Below are 23,452 nucleotides of genomic sequence, written 5' to 3'. Positions count from 1 at the left end.
CATTTTACTCCTCCCATACCATTGGCCATGTATACATGTTATAACTCAATGGAAATATATATTGCTTTATACAGACAAAATCTATTGTATACGCCGCAGTGAATGTATTCTAGGAAATGTTCAGGAGACTGAAAATTTCAGGGGCATGGTGTATTTGCAATTGTTGCTGGTATTTTACTTACGCCATTTCACTTTTGCCCTTGGAACGTGTTCTAATAGCCACTTTCATTGAAATTACACTTCAATATGATCAAAAATGAATTGTTGTCAATGTTTTGAGAGTTACATTTTATTAAACAATTAATAAACTCAATTTGTCAGTGGAAGTAATACGTTCTCTTTATTTTGAAAATTTAAAAACCGAAAGTGTTTCTTTAATGTTGCTCACAAGACGCTGGTACAAGACGCTGTTGCTGAAGTAACGGTATGGCTTTTTATATCTTTAAAATAATGAAGGTTTTTAATCGTTACATTTTGGCAAAATAACGTAACCCAACATTCGTATAGCAAATCTTAGTTACTGGTTTTGTCTGTCAGAATCTTTCCCCAACAGGTCAACATTCTGTGCAAAGTCAAACAGCAAATTGCCATGTCATTGACATTACTCTCTGAAGTCTTAATGTATTTGTAAAAAGAAATACTGCTTAAGCAAATCAAGTTGTTTAACTGTGAGGATAATTTGAAAATAATTCAGGCTAAAGAATAACAAAGTACATGTTGTTTCCTAAGTGAGGTAAAGGCAGGCTAATTATGGTAGTTGTTTTGGTTGATGTGTTTTTGATGTCTGTTTCTTTGTTAGACCAAATGTCTCCTTCAGGAATAATGGTGACTGGACCAGATAGTCTGTATGTGACTCTGCTGATTCTCCTCCACAGTTTAACCTCTGTGTCTGGTAACTACAGTCATTACGTCTCTCTGTGTATATGAGCTATTCCACTTAACGTGTCAACAAACGTGGATTGTTATTTCATTGACACATTCCTAGACTGTGTTATTGATTTATTGGTTTGTATGAAGTATGTTATAAAATGTCCCTGCCAGTATTACATGTAAAATGTTAGACTATAATAATTGCATCTATGTGTGGACCATGTATCATCCTCTATGAATATTACTGGTTACTAGTCTGGTGGTGAATGACTGCTTCCTGTATCTCACCACTATCACAGTCTCTCTAGTCTGGTGGTGAATGACTACTTACTGTATCTCACCACTGTCACAGTCTCTCTAGCCTGGTGGTGAATGACCACTTACTGTATCTCACCACTGTCACAGTCTCTCTAGTCTGGTGGTGAATGACTACTTACTGTATCTCACCACTGTTACAGTCTCTCTAGTCTGGTGGTGATGAATGACTACTTACTGTATCTCACCACTGTCACAGTCTCTCTAGTCTGGTGGTGAATGACTACTTACTGTATCTCCCCACTGTCACAGTCTCTCTAGTCTGGTGGTGAATGACTACTTACTGTATCTCCCCACTGTCACAGTCTCTCTAGTCTGGTGGTGAATGACTACTTACTGTATCTCACCACTGTCACAGTCTCTCTAGTCTGGTGGTGAATGACTACTTACTGTATCTCACCACTGTCACAGTCTCTCTAGTCTGGTGGTGAATGACTACTTACTGTATCTCACCACTGTTACAGTCTCTTTAACCTGGTGGTGAATGACTACTTACTGTATCTCACCACTGTCACAGTCTCTCTGGTCTGGTGGTGAATGACTACTTACTGTATCTCACCACTGTCACAGTCTCTCTAGTCTGGTGGTGGGCCTTTATTTACATTTACATTTAAGTAAATTAGCAGACTCCAAACATGGATGAATACATTTGAGTGCTTTCTTACTGTATTAAAAGGAGTCGGTTTTGTTTTCTTCCTATTAATGTTTCTTACTTTTTAATCTTTAAGCAAAACAATATTATTCCACTTCCTAGAAGATAAGCCTTTCAGGAACAATAACTTTTTGTCTTGTTTTCACTTCAGAACCAACTATACAGGACCAGGCAGTAAAGCAGCTTGGGGGAGAATAACATAATCAATGACACTATTCTACACTACAACTATACTCAATGACACTATACTACTACTGCCAGTCTACATTGCCTTTGGAACATATTCAGACCTCTTTCCTGTTATGCTATAGACATTTATAATTGATAAAAATGATAATTTATACAAATTAAAAAATTGCTATACAAAACAAAAATGACTAAATAAGACTACTCTTTATAAATGTTTGCCGGTTTAGTGAAAATAAACATCTATAATAAAAGGTCTCATTCTTCACAGTGCATGTCAAAGCAAAAAAACAAGCCAGTAAGTCCAAGGAAAACTTGTTTCAAGGGATGTATCTGTGGAAAGCTATACATTATTGTTATAGCATTGAAGGTTCCCAAGACCACAGTGGGCTCCATCACTGTGAAATTTGAAGTTTGGAACCACCAAGACTCTTCCTGGGGCTGACAAACTAATTTACCGGGTAAGACAGGCCTTGGTCAGTGAGGTGACCAAAACCCAATGGCCACTCTAACAGAGCTTCTATAATGGTTCTGGTGAGGGTTGAAGGAACAATTAACAGAGTAAATGAAGAGCAGATCCTTAAAGAAAACATTTGTTTGTCCGTTTCTGCCATAGAACAAGTTCTAGAATTATTAATAACGTACCAACAAACCTGGCAATGTCTGCAACGTATGGCAGTTTGCCATGGGACACTTTGTAAAACACTGGTAATTCTAGAATTTTTCACACAACTACTCATGAATGTGCTTAAAGCTACAGGTATATCATGGTTTACTTTTTGGGGACTTTTACCACTTTTAGTAACAGCTGGTTAATTGAGGAAAGTTTCCAGAAATACCTGCCAAAGTTGGTTTCACTGGTAAATAATTAGATCAGTACATTTTATACATTGGAATACAGCAGAAGAAGATTTGTAATTTTGACCTACAACTCAAAACTTCTAAACAATCTTTAGACTTTGACTCTGGCAATCATTAAACAGTTTTCCAGGAACACTGATGGTTTTCTCTAATATTTGTTTGGATCCCACTAGTTGTGATGTTACAAAGGACTTAGGTTAACCATGGTCGACGTCCGCGATCCCGCGGACAGTGCTAATTTGCATAAATATTACGAAAAATAGATTCTCCATAATCGTCCGATTCCAATGGTATATTATTTGTAGCCACTTTCCTGAAGCGTTCGGTGTATAATTGGGGTTTTCCGTGTATAATATGGGTTGTATAGTTGTATAGTTTGGGTTGCTATGAGAACTTTTCACCAGGCAACGACATTGCCTATTCATCTTAGAAAGGCTCATTTGTACATCAGTATAAATATTACAAGCGTGTACATCACTATATATGATGTTTTGAACCATAATACATCGTTTGTATTATATATAAGATATAAAAATTAATATTTAGTCAAAATAGTAGGGGGATGTTCTTGAGTTTTTGGGAAGAAGTTGGTAATTTTTCTGAGTTTATAAAATATATAAGTCCAAACGTAACTAGCGATCTAGTGCCGTTTTGAGTCATTACACCTATTACATGGGATTTTACATTCAATCTTATTTATTTCATAATGTTTTATTTCTAGGTAGAAGAACCAAATTTTTTGGGGGTGCCTATATTTTTTACCTTCTATTATATAATTATTTCATTATTTTCAACCCAATTACAGTGTAATTTGATAGTAAAGGCATGAAAGTATGAGGAAATACCATTGACACAAAATCTCATAATGCTTTCAAAAAAAAATCTTGATGCTGAATGGCAGAAATGTTTTCCGAAAACAATTTTTTTGCCTGTCAAACAGATGAGTTTTATAAATAGTGACCCAGAAGTCTGTTTTTATGTGTTTTTATTGTAGCCAGAGGGGTTGCTATTAAAAGGATACATCATAATAGGTTGTATCTGTTACAGAAATGAATCTAGGACCCAAAATGTCCCACTAGTGAAATCCGGCCGAAAGCCCCATAGGCTACCAAGGGTAATGGATCTCACTGCTGTGGACAGTGAATGAATCAATAATGGAAAAGTTTGTGTGTCTTTAGCTATTGCAGTTCAATTCTCCTTGATTAATATATTTTCTTTTCAGCAAAGTTTGAGGTTCTGGGTCCAACTGAACCCATTGTTGCTGTGGCTGGTGATGACATCATTCTGCCCTGTTACCTCAAACCCAACATCAGTGTTGAAGACATGACAGTGGACTGGCGTAACCTTGACTTTGTAAATTATCCTGTCTATCTATACCAAAATGGCAAAAACATCTTAGAGGATCAGAATCCCTTCTACAGAGGAAGAACATCACTGTTTAAAGAGGAACTGTGGAGGGGAAACACCTCTTTAAAACTGACCAGGGTACAAGGGACTGATGAGGGACATTATGAATGCTTAATTAAGTCACAGAGCTGGTATGATGATGTTGAAATTCAAGTCCATGTTAAAGGTGAGTTGTATTTCTTGTAAAAGTTATAATTTAACAAAAATGAAATGCCATGCACTAGTCCTTTATATTAGTGCAGAGGTATTCAACTCTGTCACTATGAGGTCTGGAGCCTGCTGGTTATCTGTTCGACATTATTATTAGTTGCATCCACCTGGTGTCCCAGTTCTAAATAAGTCCCTGATTAGAGGGTTGGAATCAAAAAACTTGTGTATTAGTGTATACAGCCTGTCTCATCAGTTAACATCCAGTCTATCTGTGTGTCTGTAGCTGTAGGATCCAGACCAGTGGTGTCCATTGAAGGACACCGAGAGGGAGGGATGGGTCTGGTGTGTCAGTCTGAAGGCTGGCACCCTGAACCTGATCTGGTGTGGCTGGACAGTAAAGGAGTCAGTCTCTCTGCTGGACCTCCTGAGAAACACAGAGACTTAAAGGGATTCTACACAGTCAAACAACATGTCATTGTCCAGGAGACTGACACCAACCTCTTTACCTGTAGAGTCCAACAGAGACGAATCAAGGAGGAGGTGGAGACAGAGGTTCACATCCCTAGTGAGTAACACAATATAATCAATGAGGAGGTGGAGACAGAGGTTCACATCCCTAGTGAGTAACACAATATAATCAATGAGGAGGTGGAGACAGAGGTTCACATCCCTAGTGAGTAATACAATATAATCAATGAGGAGGTGGAGACAGAGGTTCACATCCCTAGTGAGTAATACAATATAATCAATGAGGAGGTGGAGACAGAGGTTCACATCCCTAGTGAGTAACACAATATAATCAATGAGGAGGTGGAGACAGAGGTTCACATCCCTAGTGAGTAATACAATATAATCAATGAGGAGGTGGAGACAGAGGTTCACATCCCTAGTGAGTAATACAATATAATCAATGAGGAGGTGGAGACAGAGGTTCACATCCCTAGTGAGTAATACAATATAATCAATGAGGAGGTGGAGACAGAGGTTCACATCCATAGTGAGTAACACAATATAATCAATGAGGAGGTGGAGACAGAGGTTCACATCCCCAGTAAGTAACACAACACAGAATTACTTAACTCACACAAAATACTGCAGGCATTTTGATGTATCAATGTACAGTACAGGTGCTGGTCATGAAATTAGAATATCATCAAAAAGTTGATTTATATCAGTAATTCCATTCAAAAATTGAAACTTGTATAATGTATACATTCATTCCAGACAGACTGATATATTTCAAGTGTTTATTTCTTTTAATTTTGATGATTATAACTGATAAATTATGAAAACCCCAAATTCAGTATCTCAGAAAATTTGAATATTGTGAAAAGGTTCAATATTGAAGACAGCTGGTGCCACACTATAATCAACTAATTAACTCAAAACACCTGCAAAGGCCTTTAAATGGTCTCTCAGTCTAGTTCTGTAGGCTACACATTCATGGGGAAGACTGCTGACTTGACAGCTGTCCAAAAGACGACCAATGACACCTTGCACAAGGAGGGCAAGACACAAAAGGTCATTGCTAGAGAGGCTGGCTGTTCACAGAGCTCTGTGTCCAAGCACATTAATAGAGAGGCGAAAGGAAGGAAAAGATGTGGTAGAAAAAAGTGTACAAGCAATAGGGATAACCGGACCCTGGAGAGGATTGTGAAACAAAACCCATTCAAAAATGTGGGGGAGATTCACAAAGAGTGGACTGCAGCTGGAGTCAGTGCTTCAAGAACCACCACTCACAGACGTATGCAAGACATGGGCTTCCTTGTGCATTCCTTGTGTGAAGCCACTCTTGAACAAGACACAGCGTCAGAAGCGTCTCGCCTTGGCTAAAGACAAAAAGGACTGGTCTGCTGCTGAGTGGTCCAAAGTTATGTTTTCTGATGAAAGTAAATTTTGCATTTCCTTTGGAAATCAAGGTCCCAGAGTCTGGAGGAAGAGAGGAGAGGCACATAATCCACGTTGCTTGAAGTCCAGTGTAAGGTTTCCACAGTCAGTGATGGTTTGGGGTGTCATGTCATCTGCTGGTGTTGGTCCACTGTGTTTTCTGAGGTCCAAGGTCAACGCAGCCGTCTACCAGGAGGTTTTAGATTACTTCAAGCTTCCTGCTGCTGACCAACTTTTTGGAGATGCAGATTTCATTTTCCAACAGGACTTGGCACCTTCACACATATTTTCTGAGATACTGAATTTGGGATTTTCATTAGTTGTCAGTTATAATCATCACAATTAAAAGAAATAAACATTTGAAATATATCAGTCTATGTGCAATGAATGAATATAATATTACTGATATAAATCAACTTTTTGATGATATTCTAATTTTATGAACAGCACCTGTACATATATCAAAGAAAGGTTTTACGCCATTAAAAAAGAAGATAGCGTTTATTTTCTCCAGTAGCAAGTGGCAACAAAGGATGCAAAGATGGCAGCCCCAGCTCTCCTTGTTAAAGTTCATGATACTCCTACCAAAGCCACGTGTCCAGCTCCCATTTATTTCAAATCGATACGTAGCGTCGACAAGCGATTAGTGCAGCGGAAGTGTTTACCAGTACACCGAAGAAGGAGGAAAAAGAGAGGCAAATGTGCGGGTATCCTATGTAGATTTTGGATGAGATTCTGCAAACCGCCACTATCAAGCATTTTACTCACACAGGTTCAATCCCTAGACAATAAAATGGACGAACTACACGCACGGATTAACTTTCAACAGGACATTGCAAACTGTTGTGTGCTAGTGTTCGTAGAAACCTGGCTGGATCCCATGGTGTCAGACTTGTGCGTCACCCCTGCTGGCTTCTCTGTCTTCAGGCAGGACAGAACGTCTGAGTCAGGTAAACATAAGGGAGTAGGGGTCTGCATTATGGTCTAGTCTCACAGGGGGAACGAATGTTGCGGTATTTTCAACAAGGACTAGTGGACGCCCACCCTGAGGCAGCCTCTGTTGTTGTTGGTGATTTTAATAAAGCTCATATAAAAGTTTTGCTGAAATGCCACCAGTACATTAACTTTCCTACCCGGGGTGATCACACCCTTGACCATTGTTATTCACAAATATGAAATGGATACAAACCCCTCCCCTGCCCGGCTTTCATAAAGGCAGATCATACACCAATCCTGCTCCTCTAATCCTATATACAGTGACTAAAACAGGAAGAAACTTTCTCGCTGGAATGAGGAATCCATTACTGCCCTACAGGACTGCTTTGAAACAACAGATTGGCAGGTGTTCTGTGATGCAGCCGATGGGAACACTGTCTCAGCATATATTTCCAAATGCATCAACGATGTCGTCCCGAGGGTCAGTGTGAGGACTTTCCCCAACCAAAAGCCCTCGGTAAATGTTAATGTCCATGCTAAGCTCAACGCATGGTCCTTTACCTATAACTCTGGGGACCTGGAGGCTTTGAGGAGATCCAGATATGACCGACGGAAGGCTATCAGAGATGGAAAAAGGGACTACAGGGATAAGGTGGAGTTTAACTATCACAGCTCTGACCCCAGGCGCATGTGGGGAGGACTGGGACATCACAGAATACAAAGGGAGGAATAGCAATGATATTCGTCCCAGTGCCTCGCTCCCTGACGAGATCAACATCTATGCACGGATTGAAGCACAATTCCTTTGGTGAGACTTGCTGAGGACCAGGACGACTGCACTCTGCCCCTAACCACGGCTGACGTGAGGAGGGTTTTTAAAATAGTGAACACTCGGAAGTCACCAGTGTCCTCAGGGGGTGCGCCGACCAAATAGTGGAGATCTTCACCTCCATATTCAACCTCTCCCTGTCTCTGTCTGCAGTCCCTCCTGCAGACAGAGGCCACCATCATCCCCGTATTAAAGATGCTTTCCATCACCTGCCTGAACGACTACCTCCCTCTAGCACTGACACGTTTATGAAACAACTGAAAACCTCCTTAACAGACTTTGCAAGGCAGTGTCAGAGTCCAGTACTGCAAAGGGAGTAGTGCAACAAGGTCCCTGAGAGGCAGTACTAAGTAGGGGGCGGGTGGGTATGGTTAGTGATGGGTCACAGGGTTCAGCAGGGTTACAGTAGATGAGAAGCTTTTCCTGAGCCTGCTGGTGTGGGAACAAAGAGACCTGTACTGCCTGCCTGATAGGTAGGAGGGCAAACAGTTTGTGGCATGGATGTGAAGGGTCCCTAATGATGCTGTGCGCCCTATGCAGGCACCGCTGACGTTGGATTTCTGCAAAGGCTGAGAGCTGGGCACCAGTGATGTGCTGAGAGCTGGGCACCAGTGATGTGCTGGGAGCAGGGCACCAGTGATGTGCTGGGAGCTGGGCACCAGTGATGTGCTGGGAGCTGGGCACCAGTGATGTGCTGGGAGCTGGGCACCGGTGATGTGCTGGGAGCTGGGCACCGGTGATGTGCTGGGAGCTGGGCACCAGTGATGTGCTGGGAGCTGGGCACCGGTGATGTGCTGGGAGCTGGGCACCAGTGATGTGCTGGGAGCTGGGCACCGGTGATGTGCTGGGAGCTGGGCACCAGTGATGTGCTGGGAGCTGGGTAGAAGTGATGTGCTGGGAGCTGGGTAGAAGTGATATGCTGGGAGCTGGGTAGAAGTGATGTGCTGGGAGCTGGGTAGAAGTGATGTGCTGGGAGCTGGTTAGAAGTGATGTGCTGGGAGCTGGGTAGAAGTGATGTGCTGGGAGCTGGGTAGAAGTGATGTGCTGGGAGCTGGGTAGAAGTGATGTGCTGGGAGCTGGGCACCAGTGATGTGCTTGGCAGGTTTTCACAACTCGTTGCAGGGCCTTCCAGTCGGACCAATCACATGGGTGCAGTTAGTCAGAATGCTCTCGATTGTGCAGCGGATTAAAGTTCACAAGGATCTGGGAAGACAGGTGGGCCTTCTTCAGCCTCCTCAAAAGGTACAGGTGTTGCTGTGCCTTTTTGACCAGGGCGGAGGTGTTGAGGGTCCAGGAGAGGTCCTCTTAGAAGTGGACACCTAGGAATTTGAAGCTGGACACGCTCCACCTCAGTACCATCAATGAGAACTGGGGATTGCAGCCTTTGGACTTCCTGTAATCCACCATGAGCTCCTCAGTTTTCTTTGCATTTAGGGACAGATTGTTTTCCATGCCGCCAGGCACTTGACCTCCTCCCTGTAGGCTGACCCGTCATTGTCACGGATCAGGCCTACCACCATGGTGTCATCTGCGAACTTGACGATGGTGTTTATAACTGTGTACAGGAACATAGTTGTGGGTGAATAGGGAGTACAGGAGCGTCTGGGGTGTGTTGGTCAGGAAGTCCAAAGACCAGTTGTAGAGAGATTGTTGACCAGCCTAGAGGGATTGACCATGTTGAATGCTGAGCTAAAGTCTATCAATAGCATTCTCACACAGGTGTTTGTTTTGTCCAGGTGGGTCAACGCAACATGTAAAGCTGTGGAGATGTGGTGTACTCTGTAGACCTGTTCAACCAGTAGGCCAACTGGTAGAGATCCAGTGTTGGGGGGAGGCAGGACTTAAGGTGGGCCAGAAATTGTCTTGTGAAGCACTTGATTGTGGGGGTGGATGCCACAGTTTGGAAGTTATTCAGGCTAGATGCGGTCGACTGCTTCGGCACTGGCACAATGTTTACGGTCTTGAAGCATGTGGGATAACCGACTGGGCCAGTGACAGGTTGAAAATGCCAGTAAAGACCTCGCCAGTTGCCCAGCACATGCTCTGAGCACATCAGGACCAGCAGCCTTGCGTGCATTCACCCTGATCAGTTCAGATGACACTTCTGTGGTGGTTGTCTGTGGGGAGTTCATCTTTAATGGCTGGATCTTAGATGTCCCTGTCAAAGCGAGCGTAGAACCTGTTTAACCCGTCGGTGATGGAGACATTGCTGGCTGTGGGGGTGGGGTTATTTGGCCGGTAGTTTGTGATGGCTTGGATGCCCTGACATGTGTGTCGGGGTTGGGAGTTATTGTTGAAGTGCTCCTCAGTCTGCAGTTTGTGGTCGTGTTTAGTCATCTTGATGCCCCTTTTCAGGTTGGCCTTGGATGTGCTGTAGGCCTCTGCATCGTTGGATCTAAAAGCGGCGTTGCATGCCTTCAGGAGTTGTCCGACCTTTCTGTTGTTAGATTCTTTCCAAGTTTGTTCCATGAACAAAGTAAATGCAACCGGAAGTCAGGGGAGAGCCATCTTTATTCAGCATGAGTCTATGATTTTGACCTTGAATTTTTCTCTAATTTTCTCTCTCTCCAATAATTACAGAGTTAAAACAGTCCTTTATACCAGGGTACATAGGAGGTGGCCACTGAGCATAACCAACCATTACACACTCCAATACCCTCCAATAAGAAAGATTGTATGGTATGTTCCAACCTATGGTCATTGGACCTATCCATATAGCCTATGTCAGTCACATGGACAACTCCTATCAGGAGGTATGGACAAAATGTGTGGGGCCCATCAGTACCAGGCAACACGTCCTATCTATGGTCCTTTGTTCAGAGTTAGTCAGCACATCTGTGTTGTGTTAAGTTTCTCATGCCCATTTCCTACCACTGCTCATCGGCTTCTGGTTGGGGAAGGTCTTTATTAGTTTATGGGTGGTGACATTGTTGATGTAGATGTTTTTTTTAGATTAGATTCAACTAATCTTAAAAAGTAATCCAGAACGGAAGAAGCATATGTTTCATTGTTCGTATGGGAGTCAAGGGTGGCTTGAGTGGCAAACAAACTCCAGTAACGAAGTAAGGTGACTAGTTACTTTATGGGAACTGTAACTACTAACTGTAATTAGTTACTTTTAAAGTAACGTTCCCCAACTCTGCTGATTAAAAAAGGGTTTTGTTTGATGTCTAATGATTTGTGTGTTTAGGTGAGTTGTTTGATTACGCAACTCCATGGAAACTGTCCTTCCTTGTGTTATTCCCTTTGGGAGTCATCACTGTGATTGGGTTAGCTCTGACTGTCTACTGGATACATAAAAAGAAAGGTAATGGAGACATTATATTAACATTTAGTTATTAACAAAATACAGTTTCTTCCCAATGCTATTTTCACACATAGACACATTCTCATTTCATAGTGGTTGTATTATATAGACAGAGGATAGTATATTACACCTGCAGGTGATAAGAATGTTTTATCTCCAGGTGCGAAAATAGATCAACTCATCCAACATCAGGGTAAGTAGTGTTTTAGTGTCTCTAATCCAGATTACTCTGTCATGTTTATTATGTTCCCTCTGTCTTCTATCTACCACACATTACAGATGACCTCAGGGAGGATTGTGTTGAGTATTATTCTATGTTTAGTATGTGAATCATTGACTCTATGTATCTGTTTATCTACAGAACAACAGAAATCTGTGCTGGGTAAGTAATGTGGTGTTTACAGGATCCAGATTACAAACTAATGACTGTAAGTATTAAACAGACTACATCTACTGGTTGACATGTTTATAATGTTCCTTTATAATGTTTTATTACTCTGTATTACAGCATACCTATGGAAGAATGGTGCGTAGCATTACAAGACATTCTATTATAGTACTGTATGTATTGTTCATGGTTATGATGGTCTCAATGTCTTCCATCTTTTATATACATTACATACAGATGACCTCATAATGGAGACCAGTTGAGCAGTACCAGATATACTCACTAGTCTCTTTATTGAGCCCTCCATAAGTATTGGGACAGTCAAGTCACAATTGCTATGTTTGCTGTACAGTGAAGGCATATGAGAATATGATTTGATGCATAATTAGAGAATGTCACCTTTTATTTCTGTCCATTTCAAGCAAGCAAGCAAGTTTATTTATATGGTAGATTTCATGCATAAAAGCAATTCAATGTACTTTACAAAGAAAAAGAAAAAAATACAATAGAATAAAAAAAAATGCTAGAATATAACAATGGGCACTCTAACCACTTTAAATAACAAGGGGGACTCTAACCACTTTAAATAACAAGGGGGACTCTAACCACTTTAAATAACAATGGGCACTCTAACCACTTTAAATAACAAGGGGGACTCTAACCACTTTAAATAACAAGGGGGACTCTAACCACTTTAAATAACAAGGGGGACTCTAACCACTTTAAATAACAAGGGGGACTCTAACCACTTTAAATAACAAGGGGGACTCTAACCACTTTAAATAACAAGGGGGACTCTAACCACTTTACTATACTGAATGTAGTGTTCATGTCTATGATGTTCTCACTGTCTTCTATCTACTATAGACAAGACTGATGACCTAAGGAAGGAGAATGGTGAGTAGTATCATATATATGTGTTCTACTATATATTCTACTATACTGTATGTATTGTTAATGTCTATGATGTTCTCACTGTCTTCTATCTACAATAGACAAGACTGATGACCTCCTAAACCTTGGTGAGTATCCTTCATACATACTGTGTCTTAAGAAAGTATTCCTACCCCTTCACTTTCTCCACGTTCTGTTGTCTTTTAGACTTCATTTACATCAATCAAATCAATCAAATACATTTTATAAAGCACTTTTTACTTCAGTAAGGAGTGCTGGTTGGAAAGCTGACACTCACTCTTTGGGCCCAAACAGAGACAGACTGGAGCAGATTCAACAGAGAACAGATGAGAGACACACATTTAGACTCAGCGTGTCTATTTTCCACCTTTCTTTCTGGGTGGCATTGAAGTCCCTTCTTCACCTGATTATTTCTAAGCAGAGGCAGCTGGGCCCAGGTGGGGCTTTCCTCCCCATCCCAGTCCAGAGTAATCCAGAGGCAGCTGGGCCCAGGTGGGGCTTTCCTCCTATCCCAGTCCAGAGTAATCCAGAGGCAGATGGGCCCAGGTGGGGCTTTCCTCCCCATCCCAGTCCAGAGTAATCCAGAGGCAGCTGGGCCCAGGTGGGGCTTTCCTCCTATCCCAGTCCAGAGTAATCCAGAGGCAGTTGTGCCCAGGTGGGGCTTTCCTCCCCATCCCAGTCCAGAGTAATCCAGAGGCAGTTGTGTCCAGGTGGGGCTTTTCTCCCATCCCAGTCCAGAGTAATCCAGAGGCAGCTGTGCCCAGGTGGGGTTTTCCTCCCATTCCAGTCCAGAGTAATCCAGAGGCAGCTGGGCCCACGTGGGGCTTTCCTCCCATCCCAGTCCAGAGTAATCCAGAGGCAGCTGGGCCCAGGTGGGGCTTTCCTCCCATCCCAGTCCAGAGTAATCCAGGCTCTCCTTTCATTTCTTTACACCTGCTTTGGCCTACCTGGAATATTCTCTCTCTCTTGGTGTGTGCTGTCAGAGGTGCTGATATATGTGGCGAGAGACTGATGTCCCAGCGCACCACGAATAATACATACACACATACATATATATTACTACATCGTACTATATCATGGTGATGATGTTCTCACAGTCTTCCATCTACTCTACAGATTACCTGTGGAGAGAGGGTGAGTACATCATACGTACATAAACACACATACACACAGACACACACATACAACACACACAAGCACACAGACACACACACACATACAACACACACAAGCACACAGCCACACATGCAAGCACAGACACACACATACAACACACACAAGCACACAGACACACACACACATACAACACACACAGGCACACAGCCACGCATGCAAGCACAGACACACACAGTGGTGTGAAAAAGTTTTTGTTATTATTAAGGGAAAACAAAATCCAAACATACATGGCCCTGATTGAAAAGTGATTGACCCCTACAACCTAATAACTGGTTGGGCCACCCTTTTTCTGAAATGCAGTGTTACTTTTACACCAGATGTCATGGGGGACACACCTTCCAAAAAGTTCAACTTTTGTCTCGTCAGTCCACAGAGTATTTTCCCAAAAGTATTGGGGATCATCAAGATGTTTTCTGGCAAAAATTAGACAAGCCTTAATGTTCTTTTTCCTCAGCAGTCTTGGAACTGCCATGCAGGCCATTTTTACCCAGTCTCTTTCTTATGGTGGAGTCATGAACACTGACCTTAACTGAGGCAAGTGAGGCCTGCAGCTCTTTGGATGTTGTTGTGGGGTCTTTTGTGACCTCTTGGATGAGTCGTCGCTGCGCTCTTGGGGTAATTTTGTCGACCGGACAATCCTGGGAAGGTTCACCACTGTTCCATATTTTCACCATTTGTGGATAATGGGTCTCACTGTGGTTCGATGGAGTCCCAAAACTTTAGAAGTGGCTTTATAACTTTTCCAGACCGATAAATCTCAATTACTTTCTCATTTGTTCATGAATTTCTATGGATCTCAGCATGATGTCTAGCTATTGAGGATCTTTTGGTCTACTTCACTTTGTCAGGCAGGTCCAATTTAAGTGATTTCTTGATTGAGAACAGGTGTGGCAGTAGTCAGTACTGGGTGTGGCTAGGGAAATTGAACTCAGGTGTGATAACTCACAGTTTTCACAGGGGGGGGCAAAAACTTTTTCACACCACTGTACATAAACACACATGCAATGCACACAAGCACAAACATGCCACGGAATGCATTCATGTGAGGACAGTAAATGTAGCAACATTATAAAGTACTTTCCCTACTTCCCAGCCTCAAACCCTAAATGTCAGACTTACTCTAACACTTACCCTATCCTTATCTTATCCCTAACCTTATTAACCTAACTTTTATGCCTAAACATAACCTACCCTAACACCTAAACCTAACCCCTTAAAGCCAGTTTCACAGACACAGATTATGATTAGTCCCTGAATGCAAAATAAAGTTCAATAGAGATATTCATTCAGTTTGAATTTGTTAGTCCAGGATTAGGCTCTATCTTTGTCCGTGAAACCGGCCCTTAATGTGTTAACTTAATCCTTTTCCTAATTGTAAACCTAAAATCCTTTCTAACCTTAATCTTAATCTCAACCCTTAAAATTGGTACTGTGTATGTGAGGACTAGACAAAATCTTCCCAAAATGTCCTCCCTTAAATAGTGTAAACAAACAGTGAGTACACAAATTATACACACATGATTGGTCAACTCAACCAAGAAGGGAAATCATATTTTAGTGTTGTTAACCCAGATTACATATACTACACATGACTATAAGGATTTACTAAACAGAATACATGTACTGGTTGACATGTTTATAAAATACTCACTGCTGTCCTTCTACTCTGTACATGACAGCATACCTCAGGAAGGAGAAAGGTAAGTAGAGTTATAATGTACACTGATGAGTCAAACATTATGACCACTCACAGGTGAAGTGAATAATATTGAACATCCCCCAACAAAGGCACACGTCAGGGTCTGGGTAGATTAGATGGTAAAAAACCATCAGTTCTCGTAGCCAACATGTTGGAAGTAGGAGAAATGGGCACTAATAAAGACCAGAGTGACTCTGACAAGGGCCTAGTTACGGTGAGACGACTGGGTCAGAGCATCTCTGACATGGCAAGACTTATGGAGTGCTCTTGCAGTGGTGAGCACCTACCGACAGTGATGAGTACCTACCGACAGTGATGAGTACCTACCGACAGTGATGAGTACCTACAGACAGTGATGAGTACCTACAGACAGTGATGAGTACCTACCGACAGTGATGAGTACCTACCGACAGTGATGAGTACCTATAGACAGTGGTCTTAGGAGGGACAAACCACTGACAGGGTGTTGGGCGCCCAACACTCATCGATGACGAGGGCAAAGAAGGCTATCCTGTCTGGTCTGAACCGACAGAAGGTCTACTGTGCTGCAAGTCACAGAAAAGTTTAATGATGGTTATGGGAGGAATGTGTCACAACACAGAGTCCATCGCACCCTGCTGTGTATAGGGCTGTGTAGCCACAGACTGGTCAGTATCCATGATGACCCCTGTCCACCGTCGAAAGTGTCTACAATGGGCATGTGAGCACTGGAACTGGACCTTGGTGTTGTGGAAGAAGGTTACCTTGCCCTGTTTACCTGGGAAAGTGATGGCACCAGGATGCACTGTAGGAAGACGACAAGCTGGTGGAGGGAGTGTGATGCTCTGGGTAATGTTCTGCTGGGAAACCCTGGGGACGGACATTCATGTGGATGTCAATATGACTTGCCACCTACCTAAACATCATTGCAGACCAGGTACGCCCCTTCATGGCAAAGGGATTCCCTGATGGCAGCTGCCTCCTTCAGCAGGATTATGTGCCCTGCCACACTGCACACATTGTTCAGGAATGGTTTGAGGAACATGATGAAGATGAAGAGTTCAAGGTGTTGCCCTGCCCTCCAAATTCCCCAGATCTCAATCTGATTGCTCATCTGTGGGATGTGCTGGACCAAAAAGTCTGATTCATGGCGGCTCCACCTCGCTACATACAGGACATGAATGTGGGGAAATGTAGAATATACATTGATAGAATAATATAGTTGTTATAATAGAATTGTGAGTTAAAAGCTAGACCCCCCCCCCCCATATAATAGTTTTTGTCATTTCAGTTATTTTATTAATAATGGTTATTTAATTATTCAGTACATGCATGTACATTTGTAGTATACAGCTATGTGATGGGTGTCCAGTTGGTGGCAGTAAGCCAGAGGAAAACCCCCCGGAGAAAAACCTAAAAGAGGAAATAAGAGTTAGTTCACGCGAGGTTTAACGAGATTATCAGTTTAGTTATTTTGTACTGTGTGGTACGGAGCTGTTGCAAATTACGCGGGCTGAATAAAAGTCCCCAACCAAATCACATGCTTGTCCATTCCTTCAAGTGTGCTACATGAAGGATCTGCTACTAATATCTTGGTGCCACAGGACACCTTCAGGGTTCTTGTAGAGTCCATGCCTCGGAAGGTCGGCGCTGTTTTGGTGGCCCACAGAGCATATTAGGCATGTGGTCATAATGTTTTGACTCCTCAGTGTATATTCTAATCAATCAATCACAAATTATTTTATAAAGCCCTTTTTACATCAGCAGTTGTCACAAAGTGCTTTTACAAAAGTGTTTAAAAAGAACGAACAACATGTTTATGATGTTCTCACTATTTTATTTATAAACATTACAGATGAACTCAGGAAGGAGACTCGTGAGTAATATCTATCTATTTGTATGCATACATACATACAGTATCTCACGTAAGTGAATGCACCCCTAACATTTTTGCTAATATTTGATTATATCTTTTCATGTGACAACACTGAAAATATGACACTTTGCTACATTGTAAAGTAGTGAGTGTACAGCTTGTTTAACAGTGTACATTTGTTGTCCCCTCAAAATAACTCAACACACAGCCATTAATTTCTAAACCGCTGGCAACAAAAGTGAGTACATTCATACAGCTCTGGAAATAATTGAGAGACCACTCTTAATTTTTCTCAAATCAGCATCTTTACATGTAAGGCAGCCATTCCATTCCAGTGTCTGTTAAATTTCAACTCATGCACACCTCATTTTACTTAATGAGGTACTGATTAGGTAATTACCTGAACCAAATCTAATTTAACAAGGACAAGTATAAAAACCACTGCTGTGGTCAAAGCTATCCTCTTGCAATAGGACCAGCTGGATGGCAAAAACAGTGCAAGTAGTACCTCAAATGTAATTTGAATAAAAAAACAACTATTCTGCATGACAAAAGAAAAGCTTTGAGTGAGGAAAAGAAGGGTTCAATTCTGGCTTTACTGGCAGAGGGATAGAGTGAGCATCACGTTTCCATCCTGATAATTTCAAAGATGGTTGTTCATAAGAACAAGGTCAAGCAACAGACATTGGGGACAACAAAGCTACAGACTGACAGAGGGCAAAAACGACTGTCTACTGACCGAGATGACATCAACTCATTCGAATGTCACTCAACAACCGTAGAATGACATCAAGTGACCTACCAAAACAATGTCAAACAGCAGCTGAGATGAAGTGCACGGCGAGGACGGTTCGAAGCAGGCTCCTAGGGGCAGGGCTGAAGATGTGCAAAGCTAGAAAAAAGTCCTTCATCATCTGTCAGTATATATGTGTTAACTCCTTGTAAATACCTGGATTTCTGCAAACATTGGAGTCATACTCTTGCATCCCTGGACTGTGAATGTTTACATGGTGTGTAAAGAAACATTACAACGTACAAATGTTTGTGTTTTATTAGTTTAAGGAGATCTGTGTTTGTCTGTTGTTGTGACATAGGTGAGAGATCCGATCACATTTTATAATCAATGTCTTGATTATCAATCTGAGTAATCTTAAAGGATTCACATACTTTTTCTTGCCACTGTAGAACCGCAAACTCACACACACACACACACACAGACCCAAATACATAGAAAATGTACATACATATATGAACACACACATATAGGCACGTAAAAACACACAGAAACACATAGACCGGTCCTCATTTTGATAGCAATTTGAGTAGACAAATGACACCATTGGTCAAGTCAACCAACAGCAAGGTCAGTAGTGTTTTAGTGTCTGTAACCCAGATTACACACTAATGAATGTAATGATTTACTAAACAGACTACATCTACTGGTTGACATGTTTATGATGTTCTCACTGTCTTCTATTTACTCTGTATTACAGTTGATCTCAGGAAGGACTATGGTGAGTATTATTTCACACACACACACAGTCTGTGTTCTTTGAAGGGAGAGAGACAGAAAATATAGCAAACACCACATTCGTTCTTTTCCTCCTGTCCTCCTTTTGTACCCCACTTTATTACCATGGACAAGAGGGAGGTGTGGCGGTGTGGCGTTCACTGTATTCCCCTTTGAGCTACTCCACCACCACATATGTGAACTCCTCTTCCCTTCCCCTTGATTGGTCCATTATTTCCAAATGGAACTCATAGGAGACCTTGTTTGTAGAAAGTTTTGTTTACTCAGGTTGCATTTTGAAGTGGTCAAACACCAACCCTATCCCAGGGGTAGCTGACCCAAATCCAGAACATGGTTAGTACCCGCTTCTCAGGGTTAACCCCAGAAACATGGTGACAAAATAACCAGTGTGAAACTTGGTCAAAAACAAAAGCACGCTGTTACCAACAGCTACACTGGAACTCTGTTTTGGTCCCATCACACAGCAAACCTTTCTCGTTACAGTTTACTGGCTTAATCTAAGTGAAATAGCTGTTGTAGCTAGCTTGTAAAGTAAATGTAAAAAAAAATATCGAAAGATGAACTGGTCACATTCTCTGCCAATTTTTTATTAACAAAGTTGTCAGAGCAGAGTTAAGTGAATCATGGGACCATAACATTGATTGATGTGCATGTAACATTATTTGTGTGGCAGAGAAGACGTAACATTTATAGTTTGTTGAATGTAAAGTAGTAGTAAATGTCTTTACAGTGTAAAAAGGCCTTACCAGTTTGCAAGGTTGGAGACCTGGACTATACAACACAAATATACACAGTCATTAATAATATCATTCATCATTATGTTGCTCTTTGTCAGAACCAACCAACTCTTTATTTGTATTTCAGTTTTGGAAGCCATCAGAAGATATGCAGGTCAGTGTGTTTCTCTCCACCAGAGTTATTACAGTGAGGGAAAATATAATTTGTTCCCCTGCTGATTTTGTATGTTTGCACACTGACAAAAAATGATCAATCTATAATTTTAATGGTAGGTTTATTTGAACAGTGAGAGGCAGAATAGCAACAAAAAAATCCAGGAAAACTTTTATAAAAAAATTATAAATTGATTTGCATTTTAATGAGTGAAATACGTATTTGATCCCTCTGCAAAACATGACTTAGTACTTGGTGGCAAAACCCTTGTTGGCAATCACAGAGGTCAGACGTTTCTTGTAGTTGGCCACCAGGTTTGCACACTTGTCAAGAGGGACTCCAAACACAGAAAGTTGAGTTGATGCCAAAGAGCTCGATTCACACTTTCACCCAGTTCTCCTCTGAATCATTCAGATGTTAATTGGCAAACTTCAGACGGGCCTGTACATGTGCTTTCTTGCGCAAGGGGACCTTGCGGGCGCTGCAGGAATTCAGTCCTTCACATGGGTTTGCCACCATGTACTAAGTTTTTTTTTTGCAGAGGGGTCGAATACTGATTTCACTCATTAAAATGCAAATCAATGTATAAAATTTTTGACACACGTTTTTCTGGATATTTTTGGTGTTATTCTATCTTTCACTGTTCAAAAAAACCTACAATTAAAATTATAAACTGATAATTTCTTTGTCAGTGTGCAAACGTACCAGATCAGCAGGTGATGAAAATAAAAATCCACACATGTAAACCACACGTGAACCAGTAATACTGGATATTCTGTTATCTCTACCAAAACCACACATGAGCCACTAATACTGGATGTTCTGTTATCTCTACCTAAACCACACATGAACCACTAATACTGGAAGACTCATGTGTCAGAGATCAACACAGTAAATGTTGTCCTCCACTTGTATTTTCTCCACTGATGTTGATGTCATGATGTCATTGTATTTATCATAGTGTTTCTCTCCACAGTGGATGTGATTCTAGACCCTGATACTGCACATCCAGAACTCATCCTGTCAGATGACGGGAAACAACTGAGTCCTGTAAGCATAAAACAGGATCTCTGTGACAACCCAAAGAGGTTTACATATTATCCCATTGTCATTGGGAAGGAGGGTTTCTCCTCAGGGAGATTCTACTATGAAGTTCAGGTGAAGGAGAAGACTGACTGGACTTTAGGAGTGGTCAGAGAGTCAGTCGACAGGAAGGGGGGGATGACAGTGAGCCCTGGTAATGGATTCTGGACTGTGTGGCTTTTGAATGGAGGTTATAAGGCTCTCACTGACCCCCCTGTCCCCCTCTCCCTGAGAGAGAAGCCCCAGAAGGTGGGGGTGTTTGTGGATTATGAGGAGGGACTGGTCTCCTTCTTCAATGTGGAGGCCAGGTGTCACATCTACTCTTTCACTGGTCAAACCTTCACTGAGAAACTCTATCCTTACTTCTATGCTGGTTATGACTCAGAACCACTGGTCATCTGTCCTGTAGATGTCACTGACTGACTGTTTTAAATCAAACAACCCACTGGTCATCTGGATAACTCTTTATAATAAGATGCCCTAAAGGGTTTATAAAGGCTTTATTATGATGCTATTAATGTTATTTAATAATTTTTAATGTAGTATACACCATTTATTAACCATTATAACACATTGCTCAAAAGAGTGCAATAACTCGTCAGTTCTTGCCAAATAGTTGGCCAATATATTATTTCAGTAAATGCTTTATTTCAAGTGTTCATAAAGCATTTACAACTGCTTCTATGATGACCTGTTATGTACCTGGTTGTGAATGTTTGCAGTTGGACAATGCAGTTCTTTGCTGTTATTTTCCCCCTTTTGGGTTTGACGTGTTGGTGCTGTCCCATGAACAGCGGTTGGTTTAATGTCTAATTATGTTTCTTTGCCCATATTTACAACTGACATCATGTAATCATATTATTATACTTACCCTTCACTATATCATTTAAATTATAACACACTTTTATTCAATAATCCATATTTAGTGTGTGCACCAATGTGAATTGTAACTGTACATACCTTTGGTCTTCAGTCTTCTCATTCTTCAGTCTTCACGCTTCATCTTTTCTTATTTGTTATTTACTTTTACCTTGATCGCCTATAACCATTTACAAATGAGTAAGAATGAGTTATAAATGCTTGAAAGGATACCTTATTATAAAGTGACACACAAATTACCGTTTATAAAGGATTAACAGGCAGTTATAACTGCTGGAACGATACCTCATTATCAAGTGACACACAAATTAACGTTTATAAATGATTAATAGGCATTCATAACTGCTGAAGGATACTATATTATGGGCATGAAAAGAATGAAATTAAGCTTGATTGAACAAGTCATTATAGTACTAACTGACAACTGCACAAAGGACACTAGGTAGGAAATATGATGCCCCATTACTAACAGGTCCCACACACCCTGTCCATACCACTTGTTCATACTACCTGTCCATACCACCTGCTAAGAACTGTGTATGTAACTGTCATAGGACTCTCTGAATAGACCCTTGGACCACAGGCTGGAACATAACATACAAAGATAAAACTTTCTTATAATTTACTAATGTTTGGCTATGACCATTGAACACCTCCTGTGTCCTGACATAGAAGACTGTGTTAACTTTGTAATCAATGGAGAGCATGTAATAACTATGGAAGATCAACATCTTTGACTCATGCTAATAAAGTTGAGCTAATTATAATACCCCCCTGACTTCTGGTTTTATGATTTCATTCATGGATCAAAAGTGGAGTGAATGACACCGTATTATAAAGTGAAATACCAATTACCATATATAATGCATTAATAGGCATTCATAACTGCTGAAAGGATACCTTATTATTAAGTGACACACTAATAACCATATACAAATGAGTTATAACCACTTATAATAAGGACACCTTATTTTAAAGTGATGAACCAATTACCATTTCTGAATGAGTTATAAACATCCATCCATCTTCTTACGCTTATCCGGGGCCGGGTCGCGGGGGCAGCAGTCTAAGCAGAGATGCCCAGACTTCCCTCTCCCTAGACACTTCCTCTAGCTCTTCCGGGGGGACACGAGGCGTTCCCAGGCCAGCCGGGAGACATAGTCCCTCCAGCGTGTCCTAGGTCTTCCCCGGGGTCTCCTCCCGGTGGGACGGGACCAGAACACCTTCCCAGGAAGGCATTCAGGAGGCATCCGGAACAGATGCCCAAGCCACCTCAGCTGACCCCTCTCGATGTGGAGGAGCAGCGGCTCTACTCTGAGCTCCTCCCGGGTGACCGAGCTTCTCACCCTATCTCTAAGGGATCGCCCAGCCACATTGCGGAGGAAGCTCATTTCGGCCCAAAGCTAATGACCATAGTTGAGAGTAGAAACGTAGTTTGACCGGTAAATCGAGAGCTTTGCCTTGCGGCTAAGCTCTTTCTTCACCACGACAGACCGATACATCGACTGCATTACTGCAGAAGCTGCACCGATCCGTCTGTCAATCTCCCGTTCCATCCTTCCCTCACTCGTGAACAAGACCCCTATATACTTAAACTCCTCCACTTGAGGCAAGAACTCTCCACCAACCTGAAGT

At 41.7% G+C, this 23,452-nt stretch overlaps 1 protein-coding gene across 2 annotated transcripts; it reads left to right on the top strand.

Annotated features, from left to right (window-relative positions):
- The first annotated feature begins 361 nt into the window (after positions 1-361).
- Positions 362-22,227, top strand: LOC105030745 (butyrophilin subfamily 2 member A1-like). 2 transcript variants are annotated; one of them, XM_034292505.1, is made up of 16 exons: positions 362-424; positions 800-892; positions 4,107-4,457; positions 4,725-5,006; positions 11,284-11,400; positions 11,561-11,593; positions 11,762-11,782; positions 11,909-11,926; positions 12,656-12,685; positions 12,784-12,810; positions 13,820-13,837; positions 15,559-15,579; positions 17,413-17,433; positions 18,927-18,947; positions 19,829-19,855; positions 20,832-22,227. In XM_034292505.1, exons 2-16 carry the CDS (start codon positions 805-807, stop codon positions 21,359-21,361), a joined length of 1,605 nt encoding a protein of 534 aa, XP_034148396.1. In that variant the 5' UTR covers positions 362-424; positions 800-804; the 3' UTR covers positions 21,362-22,227. The 2 variants fall into 2 exon arrangements, 1 of the variants encoding a protein (XP_034148396.1); XR_004575788.1 differs by lacking the exons at positions 4,725-5,006; positions 11,284-11,400; positions 11,561-11,593; ... (8 more) ...; positions 19,829-19,855; positions 20,832-22,227 and adding an exon at positions 1,989-2,484 and having other exon boundaries at positions 4,107-4,187.
- The last annotated feature ends 1,225 nt before the right edge of the window (positions 22,228-23,452 follow it).

Source organism: Esox lucius, chromosome 5, assembly GCF_011004845.1.
Source record: "Esox lucius isolate fEsoLuc1 chromosome 5, fEsoLuc1.pri, whole genome shotgun sequence".
Taxonomy (NCBI): Eukaryota; Metazoa; Chordata; class Actinopteri; order Esociformes; family Esocidae; genus Esox; species Esox lucius.
The sequence above is the reverse complement of the archived record's forward strand: the minus strand, read 5'-3'. Positions and strand labels throughout refer to the sequence as shown.

Bases quoted from the DNA above. Each gene is read 5' to 3' on its own strand.
- LOC105030745 (XM_034292505.1), top strand. From the start codon at position 805: ATGTCTCCTTCAGGAATAATGGTGACTGGACCAGATAGTCTGTATGTG. The intron at 4,458-4,724 runs GTGAGTTGTATT...GTGTGTCTGTAG, and splicing joins AATTCAAGTCCATGTTAAAG to CTGTAGGATCCAGACCAGTG. The intron at 5,007-11,283 runs GTGAGTAACACA...TTGTGTGTTTAG, and splicing joins GACAGAGGTTCACATCCCTA to GTGAGTTGTTTGATTACGCA.